Source organism: Oncorhynchus masou, chromosome 29 (assembly GCF_036934945.1).
Source record: "Oncorhynchus masou masou isolate Uvic2021 chromosome 29, UVic_Omas_1.1, whole genome shotgun sequence".
Taxonomy (NCBI): Eukaryota; Metazoa; Chordata; class Actinopteri; order Salmoniformes; family Salmonidae; genus Oncorhynchus; species Oncorhynchus masou.
In genome coordinates this window covers 36,850,432-36,868,327 of record NC_088240.1, presented here as the reverse complement: position 1 = coordinate 36,868,327, position 17,896 = coordinate 36,850,432, and the positions used below count along the sequence as shown (strand labels likewise).

The 17,896-nt window shown below is 43.3% G+C and overlaps 1 protein-coding gene across 1 annotated transcript in view; it reads right to left on the bottom strand.

Annotated features, from left to right (window-relative positions):
* The window catches only part of LOC135519457 (dedicator of cytokinesis protein 9-like), a 69,931-nt gene that overhangs the window by 23,955 nt on the left and 28,080 nt on the right, over positions 1-17,896 (bottom strand). Inside the window, 14 exon segments of the mRNA XM_064944693.1 lie at positions 656-774; positions 2,000-2,123; positions 2,259-2,351; positions 2,470-2,535; positions 2,838-3,025; positions 3,170-3,249; positions 3,634-3,756; positions 4,211-4,293; positions 4,761-4,883; positions 5,001-5,213; positions 6,216-6,356; positions 6,445-6,519; positions 7,091-7,143; positions 8,283-8,457. Coding sequence (XP_064800765.1) covers positions 656-774; positions 2,000-2,123; positions 2,259-2,351; positions 2,470-2,535; positions 2,838-3,025; positions 3,170-3,249; positions 3,634-3,756; positions 4,211-4,293; positions 4,761-4,883; positions 5,001-5,213; positions 6,216-6,356; positions 6,445-6,519; positions 7,091-7,143; positions 8,283-8,457 — 1,656 coding nt within the window.

The window sequence follows — 17,896 nt, the reverse complement described above, 5'->3', positions numbered from 1 at the left end:
TTTAAGTTTACCTTAAGTTGATCCAAAACAACGCTGAGAACAGATCTAAAGCTCAACATTAAGTTGAAACTCACATCAGTAAGTAATTCAGCCATATATTCTCATGCAATTAGCTTAATATTGTTTGGTCACACTGTTGTACGCTTTCACCTTCCCTGATTGGATAATTACATCTTGCACAACCTTGAGGCAGACAACAAGTAATCCCCACAGTGCCAACTCTAATTTACAGGCAGGGCACTACCACAAAAAGGTTAAGTCTGTGGCTTACGGCTCTACTTTCTTTCACAGCCAAAATAGATTTGATTTTACTGATCTAAAACGACTGGATAGGTTTAAATCCGATTGCTTTAAACCCATTATGTTCTTTCAGTCTTGTGGTGATGAAGGACGGGGCGGCAGGAAGCCAAGTGGTTAGAGCGTAGGGCCAGTAACCCGAAAGGTTGCTAGATCAAATCCCGAGTTGACAAGGTAGAAATCTGCCCCTGAACAAGGCAGTTAAACCCACTGTTCCTAGGTCGTCATTGTAAATAAGAATTGGTTCTTAACAGACTTGCCTAGTTCAATAAAATAAAAACAATTAAAAGGAAATGAGCCACGGAAAGGGAGAAGGAAGCCACAGTGTGTGTGTCAGTGGGAGTGAAGGGAGCGCTACCTTGCTGACACCCTCCTGACAACTGAGGTAGCCAGCGGGCAGGTTGGCAGCCACGGGGACGTGACTCTCATTCATGATCACCCTGCCATCCTTCAGCAGAGGCAGCCAGGCGTAACCCACTGGGGAGAGACAAGGACAAGAGACAGGACTGTCACAGACAGTGTCATACCCATAGACTCACAGACAGTGTCATACCCATAGAATTAGGAATTAGAATACTAATTCATTTACTAGGATCTCTATGGTCACGCCCAACAGTGACTCAGCACTGGGAGAATAGGGAAGAATGGAAACTGGCACAGACACAAATTGTTATACTGGGGAGGGCAATGGAAAGAAACAGGGTGGATACAATGAATCTGCATGGCTTAACACTGGATCTAGGCCTTGAGGGCTGTATCCTAGGTAGAGTTGAAAAATGTCAGTCCCGGTTGGAGGATTGCCTGAAATCAGAAGGGATTAACTAGGAAATCTGGAATGCTCCAACCAGGATTTCTGAGAAAAAAAAACAAACAGGGAATTTATTTAAAATTCACAGAATTTTGCAACCCTAATCCTGGGTCTGGTGTCTACCTGCAAACTGGATGTAGTCTATCACAGTGCCATCCGTTTTGTCACCAAACCCCCATATACCACCCACCACTGCAACCTATATGCTCTCGTTGACTGGCCCTCGCTACATATTCATCGCCAAACCCACTGGCTCCAGGTCATCTATAAGTCTATGCTAGGTAAAGCCCCGCCTTATCGCAGCTCACTGGTCACCATAGCACACGCTCCAGCAGGTATATTTCACTGGTCACCCCCAAAGCCAACACTTCCTTTGGCCGCCTTTCCTTCCAGTTCTCTGCTGCCAATGACTGGAATGATTTGCAAAAATTACTGAAGCTGCAGTCTTATATCTCCCTCTCTAACTTTAAGCACCAGCTGTAAGAGCTACTTACCAATCACTGTACCTGTACACAGCCAATCAGTAAATAGCACACCCAACTACATCATCCCTATATTGTTATTTATCCTCTTGCTCTTTTGCACCCCAGTATCTCTACTTGTACATCATCATCTGCCCATCACTCCAGTGTTAATGATAAATTGTAATTATTTCGCCTCCATGGCCTATTTTTTGCCTTACCTCCTCTTCTACATTTGCACATACTGTACATAGATTTTTAAATGTTTCTCTTCTTTTGTGTTATTGACTGTACGTTTGTTTATGTGTAACTCTTTGTTGTTGTTTTTGGTCACACTGCTTTGCTTTACCTTGGCCAGGCCGCAGTCGTAAATGAGAACTTGTTCTCAACTGGCCTACCCGGTTAAATAAAGGTGAAAGAAAAAAATAAATACCTTGTGTCTCCACCACGTCTCTCTTCTTGGTGCTGGCCTTGCTGTTGCTGTCACAGCTGACGTGGAAGAAGGTGAACAGCAGATGGTGCTTCTCATTGAGCTGGGTGGGAAGCTCCATCTTAAACTGAGGGACAGGAACAAAAATATACACCTTATGAGTTAGCAAGCATTACATGCTGCCACTGCTTCGTCTGCTCAGTAATCATGACTGGAGCCCTCTGTATAAAGATGGCCATGTTGGCTTGTTATCACAACGTACCTCATCATAAAACTCCGGGCTGTGCTGGTGATGTAATACTGCAGCAAATGCATTTTTGGTAAACAGGGGTCCTCCTGGTCGACCATAGATGCACTGTGGGTAATAATAACAGCATGTTCACTCCCCTAAGTAGTATGCAGTTCTTCTGCTACCAAATGACACTGTGGCTTCAGGAACTCTGCCAGAAGGAGTCACATGACTAGGAGCTTACCTTGAGCGAAACAGCCTCCTCCTCATCCGAGTCCTTGAACTCGATGCAGACAGCTATGTTTCTAGCCTGAAGGGAGAGAGAGGAGACAGACAGAACAAAGCTGACCTACTTGAAGATGCTGGCGGGAACACATTTCTGCTGTAACTGTCTAGAGCAAAAGTTTCTCTCTCAGTTAGAGAAAGTTGGACAAGTTACAAGTACCTTACCACTACTATGCAGTCATATGAAATGCTATAGCAAATAGTGGAGCTTACCACATCAGTGTACAGAATGCGTCAAAATATGGTTCATGATTTGAAATCCACGTAAATGTACAGTATACATCATTTGATCAAACAGAAATGTAGGGTCAATGTTTGTGACTATACCTTTGTGAAGGATTTTTGGCTGTCGTACTTCAGGTGCCTGGGGTAGACGTAGAGGTGATTGTTGTAGATGGTGAACGGCTGGGAGCACTTGGCAATGCAGGGAACAAACTCCTCCACTTCAAAGAAGATGTTCGTCTTCTCGCTGCTCTCAAAAGTCTTCACAGGAATGTAGGATGAGGTAACACAACCTACGTACATGCAGACACAGAACAGAAGCGGGGGGGTGGGGGGGTCAGATAAACAGCCGATAGACCAATCAGACCAATCTGACGTGAAGAGAAACAGCTTCCATCCTTCATGTTCTCAGTGTGAGCTGAGTTCGAAGGGCTTACTTGTCAAGTCAGGGGCAACATTGTCAATGGTAACGTCGAGGTTTCCTAAGATGACAGGGAGCTTGGCCATCTTCTCTGGCCTAGGGAGGAGAAGCAAAAATAAGCAGCGGTTATTGCCTTTGTTATCATCTACCTAGGAGGACCTGATGGAAAACAGGCAAGCCGCCTGGAAACTATCCTGTGAACAGACAGAACCAAAGAGGAGAAACCAAATATTTGTAAAGGTGGGAAAACATCTGGGGTACAGGCTTTCATTGTGAAAGAGAATCTCCGACCATCTAGTCTCTTTAGCCAACTAACCGCTATATGGTATTCAGCTTAAGAAATACCTACTGTTAGAACACTGTAATCATTCGGGAATAAGCAAGAATAATCCAAATTCAACATTTCTGTAAGATATAGTACTCCAACAATTAACTACATTTTCAATTCCATTAACTGGAGACAGTAGGAGAGTTACTAACTTTCTGAAGTCAGCCAGCAGTTTGAACATGTCGTCGTTGGACAGCTTGTTGCTGTCCTGTCTGTAGATGGCGGAGAAACGAGCACTTTTATCCAGCGTCCCCGATGCATCTTTGAACAGAGTCCTGCAGGGAAGGAGAGATGAGTATCATTAAAACCCAGGTCTGTTTCCAGTAGGTCTCTGGACAAAGATCTGCTGATGTTTCTGTCAGGGTTTTTCCCCCTGGTCTGGTATCCTGTGACACCTTTATTCTCTTTCCAGACACCATGGGTACTGAGCTTTTCCACAATTCATTGAAGAGCTATACATTCACCAGTGCCAAAAAGGGAAAAACAGACATATGAAACTCCCTACCCTTTACTGTGCCTGGGAATATTTTTTTTTTTTAATTTTTGCAAGTCTTTTTCATTTAATCTAGACATTTTGTACTCTATCCTTTCAAAGCGATGCCTTAATTCAGTAGACGTTGCTTACATATTGTAACATTTCTCTACTGTTGAAAATATATTCCAAAAGGTAAAACGTCTGTCAATAACCTCTACTATAAACATCAGTTCAGGTTAGTAACCGAATGATACCTGGCGGCCCATCCAAAAGGCATCCTGTACTGGCCCAAACGGCTGCAGGCCAATTTGGCATTTTTCAGGACCTTCTGTGCCACCTGGTGGGAAAGAGGAACCGTGTGTAAGTGAAACCACGCTGGTCTGACAACACAGACAGAGGTGATGGTCAGCACTCCAGCATATCTCATAGCTCTGAGGCCGGCCAATCTCCACAAACAGGCACGGACACACAAACCCATACGCAAACGTACACAAACACATACGCAAGCGTGCACAAACACAGACGCAAGCGTGCACAAACACACGCACCTTGAAAATGGTCCCTAATGCATTTCAGATTCTCTCTCTAGGATCCCATTACTGCTCGTTGTACCCCCTTTAACAGCACGTAACCAGATTTGTATAGCCAAAACCAATGCTTGTGGAGTGTTGTTGTAACCAGCCAGCACTTATGACATGGATGATTCTCTCATTTGTTATGTGTGGAATAATCAAATGAAATCTGCTGAGTGTGGGGGAATTGACTGTTGCGTTTTGTGATGCTGAGGCCTGGTACAGAGCGTACCTTGGTGGAGTCTGAGCTTTTCATGTAGGGCTCAGCACAGTGGGTGATTCCCCCCTGCAGGACCTTCTCAATGCGAGCCACCAGGAAGATATCTGGGTGTGGACACGTTACAGAGAACACTCCCTGCGGAGACAGAAAGTCATGACAGATATGAGTGAACCTCAAAAACCACATCGTCATATTGAGTGATTAATAGCTCAACAGATTGTATAGAGATTGGTGTCTCTAATATCTCTTCACCTGTCTGGGGTACTGCATGGCCCCCTCAGGCAGGCCGTGGACGCCCCTCTGCGCCCCCGGCAGAGCATCCCCTCCCCCGTTCATGTACGGGCTGCTGGGGTTGGGCACTAGCTGTCTGACGGACGGGTGATTCAGGTCCACGTAGAAGTCCGACGAGATCTTCCTGCTGTTCTGGATGTCAAACAGCGACAAGGTCACGTAGAATGGCTCCACCTGCAAAATGAAGCAAAAGTTTAAACAGTAGAGTCTGAGAATGAACCTCCAGTCTAGTCTACGCCATTTATAGATGAGCACTGATGACATAGTGAGCCAGAAGGTTGGACAAGGGACTCACAGTGTCATTATGCCAAGTTTCTGTATCCGTCAGGTCTGTACCTGTGTGTCCGTCAGGTCTGTACCTGTGTGTCCGTCAGGTCTGTACCTGTCAGGTCTGTACCTGTGTATCTATCAGGTCTCTGTACGTGTCAGGTCTGTACCCGTCAGGTCTGTACCTGTGTACCCGTCAGGTCTGTACCTGTGTACCCGTCAGGTCTGTACTTCTGTCTGGTCTGTACCTGTGTACCCGTCAGGTCTGTACCTGTGTACCCGTCAGGTCTGTACTTCTGTCTGGTCTGTACCCGTGTACCCGTCAGGTCTGTACTTCTGTCTGGTCTGTACCTGTGTACCCATCAGGTCTGTACCTGTGTACCCGTCAGGTCTGTACCTGTGTACCCGTCAGGTCTGTACTTCTGTCTGGTCTGTACCTGTGTACCCGTCTGGTCTGTATCTGTGTATCTGTCAGGTCAGTATCGGTCAGGTCTATCTCTGTATCTGTCAGGTCTGTATCTGTCAGGTCTGTATCTGTCAGGTCTGTATCTGTCAGGTCTGTATCTGTCAGGTCTGTATCTGTCAGGTCTGTGTTTCTCTGAACAGGTTGACATGTTCTCTTGGGACTGGACAGCCTGCTGTGTGTGACAGCAGGAAACTGCCCTCCATTAGACAGCGCCTTCCTTCATTACCGTGGCTCTCGGCTGGTTACTATGCCAACCCAGTGCTCCCTTTTGACAAAGACAAACAGCAGTGATGACATAGGCTAGAGATGTGATCCCTCCACCCCTCTCTTTCGCTCTCTAATCCATTCTCCAGAGCAGATACTATACACTACGATGATAACACACTGACTGTACAAATTGAGCACTGACTCATTGAGGACTCTGAATAGGACATCTGGCTTACGTTTGTTGTTGGTCCCTCCTCATTCTCCGCTACACAGCTTTGCAGGTTGAAGGCCAGGTCATTGCAGTTCACCAAAATGCGCTTTCCAAACTTCTCTTCAAACTGCTTTATATCAGGCTCAATCCCTGAGAAGTCAAGTTTCTAAAGATACAAAAAAGGGATTTTGAATCAACATTTGGAGCTGGGAGGGATTGTGAAATACCTTTTGGGAGACTTGATAGTTACTAACCTGTGTGTCAGGGTCCAAGGTGAACAGTTTCAATCTGGTCTCGTTCCTCATTTTCGATTCAATATCTCTTGCACTCTGAGGACAAGAAATTGAAACCTCCTCAAGCAAAAGGTTTTCAAATTGAACTGCTTTTATCATTTGAGAAAGGCAGACTGTTCCTCAGGGCTGACACATGGACATGTGCTCCTAGGAGACAGTCAGATGTCCACCTCGGAGCCCAGGCTGTTCCTGGAAACCCCAGCCGTTGAAGTCTGCACAAGCACTGAGTACTTCAGCAAATGGCCATGGAAATCTCATACTGTAGCTTTTCTCTACAGGAACTTATTCGATTTTGGTTCCACTCCTTTTTTTTGGCCACTTTTCAAACAGCGGGAGCTGTCATCTGTCTGTGTATGTCTAACCATAGATAGAGAATATATATACACATTTTTTTTAAATGAGGTGCTTATCTAAACACAAGCAGAGTTAAAGCTAAATAAATATATTTTTGTAGAGGCAGCTACACTCCCCTGAGAGGCCTGACTGGCTGCTCCCTACCTCCCATGGTGAAGTGATTTCATGGTGCAACTATATTATGTCTCATGTGAACAGGCCCTGTAGGGCCCTTATGCTTGAGGCAGGGCATTAGTGAAAAGACAGGACCTACCTGAAAGCTGTCCATACTCCCCAACGAACCATCTGCCTTTCCCAGCTCATCATCTGCAACAGAAAAGAGAGCAGAGCACTCACTGGAAACAGAGCCATCACATGGTTCAACAAATCCACTATTTCATAGGTTACAACTCCATTAACCACACCTCTTCCTTAAATCACACGCTACCAACACTTAAGTAGAGTAAACAGTGACTTAGACTGCCCTGAGAACAGAGCAGGCCTCAGATCAGATCCTAGAGCCCCTGGAGGTACCAGGGTTGTTTCCCCCCTAGGAGAGCGTGATTAATAAAAGCTGAGGGGTTACTGAGATTAGCGGGGCTCTTTGTGCAGACATGGCTCTTTCCTCCTGGCTCAGGCCTGGGATCAGACAGGAGGGGAGTATTAAAAACCTGGGTGGCCCTCTAGCTAGAGCACCACCACAGACCAGGAGGAGGAGGCGTCTGGGAGGTGTGTGGGCGTAAACACCGAGTTCAGATTGACTGGTATTGTGTGCCACATAGACATACAAGAATGCTAATGCTGTGCATTAGCTTGTACAGGATCGAGTCTATGTATTTATACCACTGTCCTCTCGGAACTACCTCCTAGGCGTTGTTAAACTACTCTGAGCCAACAGCACTCAATTAATGTGGTGCTTAAGCCATTAATGTGAGCGACAGGTAGCCTAGCGGTTAAGAGGTTGGGCAAGTAACCAAAAGGTTGCTGGTTCGAAACCCCGAGCTGACGAGGTGAAATCTGCCGATGTGCCCTTGAGCGATGCACTTAACCCTAATTGCTCCTGTAAGTCCCTCTGGATAAGAGCGTCTGCTTAAGGATGTAAATGTAACAATGTAATACGCTAAAACAGGGTTATTTACATGGGAGTGTGATTAAAGGGTGCAGGCCAAAGACATCCTCTTCTCTGTGGCATACTGTAAACTACAGACTGTAGAACAGGCCTAAGTACACCTTATTTACACATTCCTTTCCCCGACAGGTGGATAAGTGTACTGCAGTGAACCCTGGGATGCTTTCTTTTACTGGCACTATGAGAAGCACAGTATCCTTGTACAAGGGGTTAAGTTAGTAGATGGTGTTTTAAACAGAATTCACAAGGAAATCTAATGCCCGTCTATGGCTCTCATTACCTCCCATCCCATGAACCCACGTGAGCATGCACGCACAGACACAGCACACAAACACACCATCGTGGATGTCCCCGTTCCGCTTCTCCTGCATGGCGATCTCGAAGCTGCTGTGGAGGATCTTGTTGAGAGTGCTGATCCAGTCCTCCATCTCTCCCTCGCTGTCGGCAGCCAGCAGGTACGTGCTCTTGTCCTGCATCTTCAGCTCAAAGGCAAAGCGCCGCACCTTGTTATTCTACAGACAGACACAGAGGGGGAGGAAACTCGGTGAGACCATCACTGTCTATGTAGCGCTGGAGTGGAAGTTGCTAAGGAATTCAACAATTTGATTAGAGAGCAAGGGTCAACTACAAATACTGAGGGACGTGCTCTTCATTTAAAAAAAACTAAGCCGTAGCATCACACAAAACAACATCAGTTGAGCTGACTTTTTTAAAAGAGGACGATGACAGTGTGTGCAGGTCGAGGGTGCCTGTGTTTCTTACAGTCAAAAAACAAAATGCCCAACTGTGAATCAAACGTTCCGATCCACCGTCCAAAGTTAACTTCCAATATTTAGTCAGGTCACCAGAAGGCAGCTCCTGCTTAGTTTTCTGATCTATTTCTTGAAGAAAGCGTTACTGAAAACAACTCCTATCCTCTCCCTCATTGCACATTTCATATTGTCACACACTAGGGTAAGACAATACGAGGAAACAGTCAAACTGGTATGTGTATATATTTGACAACGATAGCATCATCGTCCATAAATCCTCTATTTACGAAAGCCTTAAAAAGTGTTTCTTTGTGATAGTTAAAAAGAGACATGGAGGAGTGAACCTAAGAGTGAACACACAGCGGAGCAGGGCGTAAGGGAGAACACACAGCGGAGCAGGGTGTAAGAGTGAACACACAGCGTAAGAGAGAACACACAGCGGAGCAGGGTGGAAGAGAGAAAGTATTTCCATATGCGCAACAAAAAGCGTAATGCTGCCAGGACTGGAGCTGAGCTCTTATAAAAAGGGACTGGGTCTGCTGAGGGAGTCAGTCAGCAGCACTGGGCCCGAGCTGTGGAGTTGACCTACGACCCCCCAAAAATCAGCCAGCCAGAGTGATGTCACTGCCTCAGGTGGGCCTCAGAACCTCCCGATGCTGGTGATTCAGTCAGCCGCCATAAACTAACCACCGTAGTTGAGTAATGTTACAGTATGCATCCAGGCGTTGATCCTTATGGCGTTAACTTAAAATGTCCAGGAGAGCTAAGTGAGGGAGGCTGAAGTGCAGTAATTCCGCTGTTGTGTAAACAACCTCCCCCCAAAACACATTGCCGGAACATTACTAAATAAATAATGGACTGAGTTCGCCCACGTGGGAGTTCTGATAGAGCACTGCATTACATTAGGCCATGCTTTAGCCACCATGGTTATTATTACAATAAGGAGGAGCCTTTCATCCTGCAGAGAGGGAGGAGGATGGTAGGGAGGGTCATTAGCTCAAGACCAATAAAGTAAACAGTAGATACGGGGGTGTTTGGGATAGGGATCAGAGTGGATTCATCACCACGGGATTAATAACCAGGGTTATTAGAGAGAGGAAGAAGACATTTTCTATATATTCTCAAAATAACACGTTAACATTGAGTAACAGTTTTATACTTAGAGATATGAGCAGTTAATCACTCTACTGAGCCACATTAATGTCTGTAGGTTGTGAATCCATCCTTAACGCAGTGCTATTCAAACTTTTTCAGCGTTGACCCCATTTTTTTTGTACCAGAATTTCTGATGGGCCCATTTTTTGGCTAGCCCACTGCAGTTCCCCCCACGACCTGACTTTGTATACCACTCCCTTAACTTCACCCTTAATTGCATAATTGGAGTCCTTGCTGCTTGAGTGAAATATGCAGGCCTGGTGTTTAGGACAGAGGTGGATCTTTTTTTTTTTAAACACCCATTTGTCAGACTTCAGTAAAAGTAAAGATACCTTAATAGAAAATAACTTGAGTAAAAGTGAAAGTCACCCAGTAAAATACTACTTGAGTAAACGTCTAAAAGTATTTGATTTTAAATATACTTACACATCAAAAGTAAATGTAATTGCTAAAATTGACTTAAGTATCTAAAGTAAAAGACGGCACAAATGTCTTGTTTTTTAAATTAATGGACAGCCAGGGGCACACTCCAACACTCATTTACAAACAAAGCATGTGTTTAGTGAGTCCGCCAGCTCAGAGGTAGTAGGGATGTTCTCTTGATAAGTGTGTGAATTTGACCATTTTCCTCTCCTTCAAAGCATTTGAAATGTAACAAATACTTTTGGCTGTCAGGGAAAATGTATATGGCGGAAAAAAGTACTTTTTTGGTGGGGGTGTAGTGAAGTAAAAGTTGTCAAAAATATAAAAAGTAAAGTACAGATATCACAAAAAAAAAAACTTAAGTAATACTTTAAAGTATTACTTAAGTAATTTAAACCACTGGTTTAGAACACAAAGCCTTGGTAACTCAACTCCATACATTACGCAGAGGGAGATGAGGATCTTGGAAGCATCCTCTGGTTCTCTCATCATGGAAAGTTTGAGCAGCACTGGGATGGGAAGGATTATGATAGGGGTGTAAGAGAATGGCTGGAGACAGGACACCAGACCTGAGATCTCAGATCACACAGAGCAGGTCCTCCTAGTGGGATAGATGGCCGGCAGGCAGCTGGATAGCCTCAATAACTTTGTGTGTGCGCGTGTGTATGTATTCCTGTTCATGTGTGTTGGCCTATCATAAAAGAGCAGGGCAAAGCGTGCTGAACGAGCTTGGGGCCAGAGGGGGAGTATGACGTCACTCCATATGCCAATAATTGCAGAGTTAATCAAGAGCAGATCCCAAGACCAGCTGTTGTGGTTTACAATGAGGAATATTATCTTGCCCATATAACGCGAATCCTCCGCAAAAATCAAACGCAGAACTGTCCAGAATGGAGTTGATTGCATACATAGATAACTGATAGGAAACAGAATTGACCAAACTACTTTTGTTTTTACGGAGGCAAAGGCACCACCATCTTTGTTTACTTTGTGGAGGGACACATCTGATTGGCTAAAGTTAGCTAGCTTGACCCGCTTTCGGATACATACGTACGTACCGTACATTAGGGTTGCAAAGGGTCAGAAACTTTCCGGTAAATTTCCAGAATATTGGCAGAAATTTTCCATGGGAAGTTAAGCCATGGAATTTGGGGAATTTTGCTTAAATTTATCAACAAAGTTAGCTTATAACAGTGAACCTATACCCAATTCAATGGAATTGCAACCCTCTGCATGCACAGTGAATTCTTCCATCACATGTACAGCTGATTCTCAAGATCTTGCACACTAACAAGATGCTATTGAGCCCACACTACTACACTGTCTGAGCCAAGGACTACATGCTTTCTGGTAAGTTTTGATTACAATACTGGGTGGGGTGAATATATTTTATATGACATACATGATTTTTTGTTTACTAGTAAATAGTAGCCTGCAGCAAAGTGTGTTGAAATAATTTCTAACTTGTTTACAATCTGCTAGTTAGTCTCATCAGCCACCTGGTGGAATCTGAGGCTTTTTCCCCTGTTTCCTCCATCATCCTCCAAATCCCACCAAAAAAATGTATCTTACAAATGAGTTGTTTAATCTAACTGCTTAACTATTTATTTGTACATGGAATTGTATGTGTTGTTTTTTTACTCACTGTTTTCTAATCTTTACAGGAAAATGCCACGGGCACTACTGATGTGTGGAGACATTTCACTGCAGCTAATGTAGAAAGAAAAGCTGTGTACATTTGCAAATACTGTGCCAAATCATATGTGAAGAATGCAATAAAGATGCAGAATCATCTGGCCAAGTGCATAAAGTTCCCTCAGCGCTCACAACAAGCCTCTGACAAAAGTCCCTCTACTTCTATTAGAGGTGTAAATGATGAATCAGACATCTTATCGATAGCAACAGCTCATGGTCCTCTAGGAATCAGAAGTTTTTTTTGACTCAATAGAGGAACGTAGTCAGAATAATGCTGATGAATGTCTTGCTCAAGCTGCATATGCAACTGGTTCACATCTGATGCTCACAGGCAATGTGTATTGGAAGAGATTTCTGAATATTCTTTTCCCAGCATACACCCCTCCAACCAGACATGCTTTATCTACTAATTTGCTGGATGCAGAGTTCAACAGAGTTCAAGTGAAGGTCAAGCAAATCATAGAGAAAGCAGACTGTATTGCAATCATCTCTGATGGGTGGTTGAATGTTCGTGGGCAAGGAATAATTAACTACATCATCTCCACCCCTTAACCAGTATTCTACAAGAGCACAGACACAAGGGACAACAGACACACCGGTCTACATTGCAGATGAGCTGAAGGCAGTCATCAATGACCTTGGACCACAGAAGGTATATGCACTGGTGACAGACAATGCTGCGAACATGAAGGCTGCTTGGTCTAAAGTGGAGGAGTCCTACCCTCACATCACACCCATTGGCTGTGCTGCTCATGCATTGAATCTGCTCATCAAGAACATCATGGCACTGAAAACAATGGATACACTCTACAAGAGAGCCAAGGAAATGGTTAGGTATGTGAAGGGTCAAGTTATAGCAGCAATCTACCTCACCAAGCAAAGTGAGAAGAGTAAGAGCACCACATTGAAGCTGCCCAGCAACACCCGTTGGGGTGGTGTTTTCATCATGTTTGACAGTCTCCTGGAGGGGAAGGAGTCTCTCCAAGAAATGGCCATATCACAGTCTGCCGATATGGACAACCCCATCAAGAGGATCATCCTGGATGATGTATTTCGGGAGAGAGTGGTAAGCAGCCTGAAACTCCTGAAACCTATAACAGTAGCCATTCCACAAATTGAGGAGACAATGTCTGTCTGATGTTCAGACTCTGCTTGCAGATGTAAGAGAAGAAATCCATACTGCACTGCCCACTGCTGCTCCAAGCAGAGGAAACTGCAGTTCTGAAATACATAAAAAGTGTGAAGACTTCTGCCTGAAACCCATACATGCCGCAGCGTACATGTTGGACTCCAAGTATGCTGACAAGAGCATCCTGTCTGGTGCAGAGATCAACAAGGTCTATGGTGTCATCACTACTGTGTCTTGCCACCTTGGCCTGGATGAGGGCAATGTTCTTGGCAGTCTGGGGAAGTACACTTCCAAGCAAGGGCTTTGGGATGGAGATGCAATATGGCAGTCGTGCCAACATATCTCATCAGCCACCTGGTGGAAGGGACTTTGTGGATCTGAGGCTGTTTCCCGTGTTGTCTCCATCATCCTCCAAACCCCACCAACATCAACCACCTCAGAGTGCAACTGGTCCTTGTTTGGGAACACACACACCAAAGCACGCAACAGGCTGACCATTACAAGGGTTGAGAAATTGGTGGCCATCCGGGCAAATGAGACTTTTTGAGCGTGACAACGAGTCATTCTCAACAAGGTTGGAAAGTGACAGTGAATGAGGCATCAGAGTCTGATGTTTAAGAGGTGGACATTGAGGAGGTCAAGGGAGAAGACATGGAAGCCTGAGAGGAAGACAACCTAAGCTTTAGTTTCTAGACTATCATTTTACAGCAACAATGTATGTTGAAAACGTTTTTGGGAGATGCGATGGATCATTGGGGATCATTCAATATTCCCTTTTTTGTTGTTCAGTGAAATCATCCCATGTGAAGATTCAACTCATTTAATTAAAGTTCAATTTCGTAACTAAATATTTTTTTTTTCTATTGGAAGAATTTAATTATTTGCTATTATATTATTTGCTATCTATTTATAAAGGAAAGGTTTATGTTTCTGTCTCTATATGATATGGTAAATATATCCAATGCAAAAAAACATCTAAATTTAAATGGTATTAATAGGCATACATTTCCATTAAATTCCCAATTATTCCCATTAATACCACCGGAAGGTTTCCCCTCTGAATATACCACAAAATGCGCAACTCTACTGTACATACAGTGGTTTCTGGAAGTATTAACACCCCTCCACCTTTCCCACATTCTGTTGTGTTACAGCCTTAATTTAAAATGGTTTACAATTCGATATTTTGTCACTGGCCTACAAACAATACCCCATAACGTCAAAGTGGAATTATGTTTTTTGGCCTTCTTACAAATGAAAAGGTGAAAGGTCAAAAAAAGTTCAGGAGTAAAAATGTGCTTAACAAGTCACATAATAAATTGCATGGACTCAGTCTGTGTGTAATAAATGTGTTTAACATCAATTTTATGACTACCTCATCTATGTACCCCACACATACAGATATGAACTTCGAACACAGATCGAACCACAAAGACCAGGGAGGTTTTCGAATGTCTCACAAAGGGCACCTATTGGTAGATAGGTTTAAAAATAAATAAAAAAGCTTACATTGAATATCCCTTTGAGCATGGTGAAGTTATTAGTTATACTTTGGATGATGCATCAATACACCCAGTCATTACAAAGACACAGGTGTCCTTCCTAACTCAGTTGGCGGAGAGGAAGGAAACCACTTAGGGATTACATCATTAGACCAAGGGTGACTTTAAAAGAGTTCGAGTTTAATGGCTGTGACAGGAGAAAACTGAGGATGGATCAACACCATTGTAGTTATGCCTAGTATACTAACCTAATTACCAAAGTGAAAAGGAAGCCTGCACAGAATAAAACATATTCCTAAACATGCATCCTGTTTGCAACAAGGCACCAAAGTAATATTGCTATTAACGTGGCAAAGCAATTAACTTTTTGCCCTGAATACAACGTGTTATGTTTGAGACAAATCCAACAACACAATAGTGAGTACCACTCTTCATATTATCAACCATATTGGTGGCTGCATCATGTTATGGGTATGGATGTAATCGTTAAGGACTAGGAGATTTTAAAGATATAAAAAGAAACGGAATGGAGCTAAGTACAGGCAAAACCTACAGGAAAACTTGGTTCAGTCTGCTTTCTACCAGACACTGGGAGAGGAATTCACCTTTCAGCAGGACAATAACCTAAAACACAAAGACAAATCTACACTGTAGTTGCTTACCAAGAAGACAGTAAATATTCCTGAGTGGCCAGGTTACAGTTTAGACTTAAATCTCCTGGAAACCTATGGCAAGACTTGAACATTACCGTCGAGCCATGATCCAACATTTTGACAAGCATGAAGAATTTTGAAAATAATAACGTGCAAATATTGCACAATCCAGGTATGCAAAGCTCTTATAGGCCCAAGAAGAATCACAGCTGTAATTGATGCCAAAGGAGTTTCTAACATGCATTGACTCAGGGAGCTGAATACTTATGCAACTACAATATTTGAGTTATTTAATTTGTATTAATTGAATCAAATAAATGAAATGTATTTTTTCTTCCACTCTGACTGATTGTTGACAACAACAAAAAATGATTTAATCAATTTTAAATCTCACTTTGGAACACAATAGAATGAGAAGAAATGCAAGTGGTCTGAATACTTTTGCAAGGCACTCTATACAGTAAAAGTTGCCATAATAATTTTTTTAAACAATATTTTGAGCAACCTTTGTTATGGTTGTAGAGCACATGCCATAAACCTACCATTCAAAACCTCAGATGGTCAATGAAGAAGAGAAAGCGTTCACCACAATCTATATACTGTGCAACACATTTGAACAAAATGGACAATAACAAAGATATACAGTGCCTTGCGAAAGTATTCGGCCCCCTTGAACTTTGCGACCTTTTGCCACATTTCAGGCTTCAAACAAAGATATAAAACTGTATTTTTTTGTGAAGAATCAACAACAAGTGGGACACAATCATGAAGTGGAACGACATTTATTGGATATTTCAAACTTTTTTAACAAATCAAAAACTGAAAAATTGGGCATGCAAAATTATTCAGCCCCTTTACTTTCAGTGCAGCAAACTCTCTCCAGAAGTTCAGTGAGGATCTCTGAATGATCCAATGTTGACCTAAATGACTAATGATGATGATTACACACAGGTGGATTGTATTTAAGTCTCCGTATAAATGCACCTGCACTGTGATAGACTCAGAGGTCCGTTAAAAGCGCAGAGAGCATCATGAAGAACAAGGAACACACCAGGCAGGTCCGAGATACTGTTGTGAAGAAGTTTAAAGCCGGATTTGGATACAAAAAGATTTCCCAAGCTTTAAACATCCCAAGGAGCACTGTGCAAGCGATAATATTGAAATGGAAGGAGTATCAGACCACTGCAAATCTACCAAGACCTGGCCGTCCCTCTAAACTTTCAGCTCATACAAGGAGAAGACTGATCAGAGATGCAGCCAAGAGGCCCATGATCACTCTGGATGAACTGCAGAGATCTACAGCTGAGGTGGGAGATTCTGTACATAGGACAACAACTAGTCGCATATTGCACAAATCTGGCCTTTATGGAAGAGTGGCAAGAAGAAAGCCATTTCTTAAAGATATCCATAATAAGTGTCATTTAAAGTTTGCCACAAGCCACCTGGGAGACACACCAAACATGTGGAAGAAGGTGCTCTGGTCAGATGAAACCAAAATTGAACTTTTTGGCAACAATGCAAAACTTTATGTTTGGCGTAAAAGCAACACAGCTCATCACACTGAACACATCATCCCCACTGTCAAACATGGTGGTGGCAGCATCATGGTTTGGGCCTGCTTTTCTTCAGCAGGGACAGGGAAGATGGTTAAAATTGATGGGAAGATGGATGGAGCCAAATACAGGACCATTCTGGAAGAAAACCTGATGGAGTCTGCAAAAGACCTGAGACTGGGACGGAGATTTGTCTTCCAACAAGACAATGATCCAAAACATAAAGCAAAATCTACAATGGAATGGTTCAAAAATAAACATATCCAGGTGTTAGAATGGCCAAGTCAAAGTCCAGACCTGAATCCAATCAAGAATCTGTGGAAAGAACTGAAAACTGCTGTTCACAAATGCTCTCCATCCAACCTCACTGAGCTCGAGCTGTTTGCAAGGAGGAATGGGAAAAAATTTCAGTCTCTCGATGTGCAAAACTGATAGAGACATACCCCAAGCGACTTACAGCTGTAATCGCAGCAAAAGGTGGCGCTACAAAGTATTAACTTAAGGGGGCTGAATAATTTTGCACGCCCAATTTTTCAGTTTTTGATTTGTTAAAAAAGTTATATCCAATAAATGTCGTTCCACTTCATGATTGTGTCCCACTTGTTGTTGATTCATCACAAAAAAATACAGTTTTATATCTTTATGTTTGAAGCCTGAAATGTGGCAAAAGGTCGCAAAGTTCAAGGGGGCCGAATACTTTCGCAAGGCACTGTATACCTACAGTATATGTTGAGAGGAATATTAAGGAGGCTGAACTGTTGCCAATGGCAGGGAACCATAACTGAGAGGTTACAAAAGTAAATCTTTTGCAATCATAAAGATGACAAAGTGGTACAATATTACAGCCATCTCAGGCAGAAACTTCCCTCCCTTTCTGTGGAGACATGAAACAGGGAATCAACTATGTTTCCCCTCCAACTGGATAGAACCCAGGTGGATTATTATCTTAGTGGCCCCTTTAGTGTGTGTGCGAGGGGGACAATGATAGAACATGGGAGGGTAGGTACAGCACGTATGCTCAAGTGACCTCTCCAACTTCCACTCCCCTTCAGAACAAGTACACACAAACACACCCTCTCAAGGGGCACT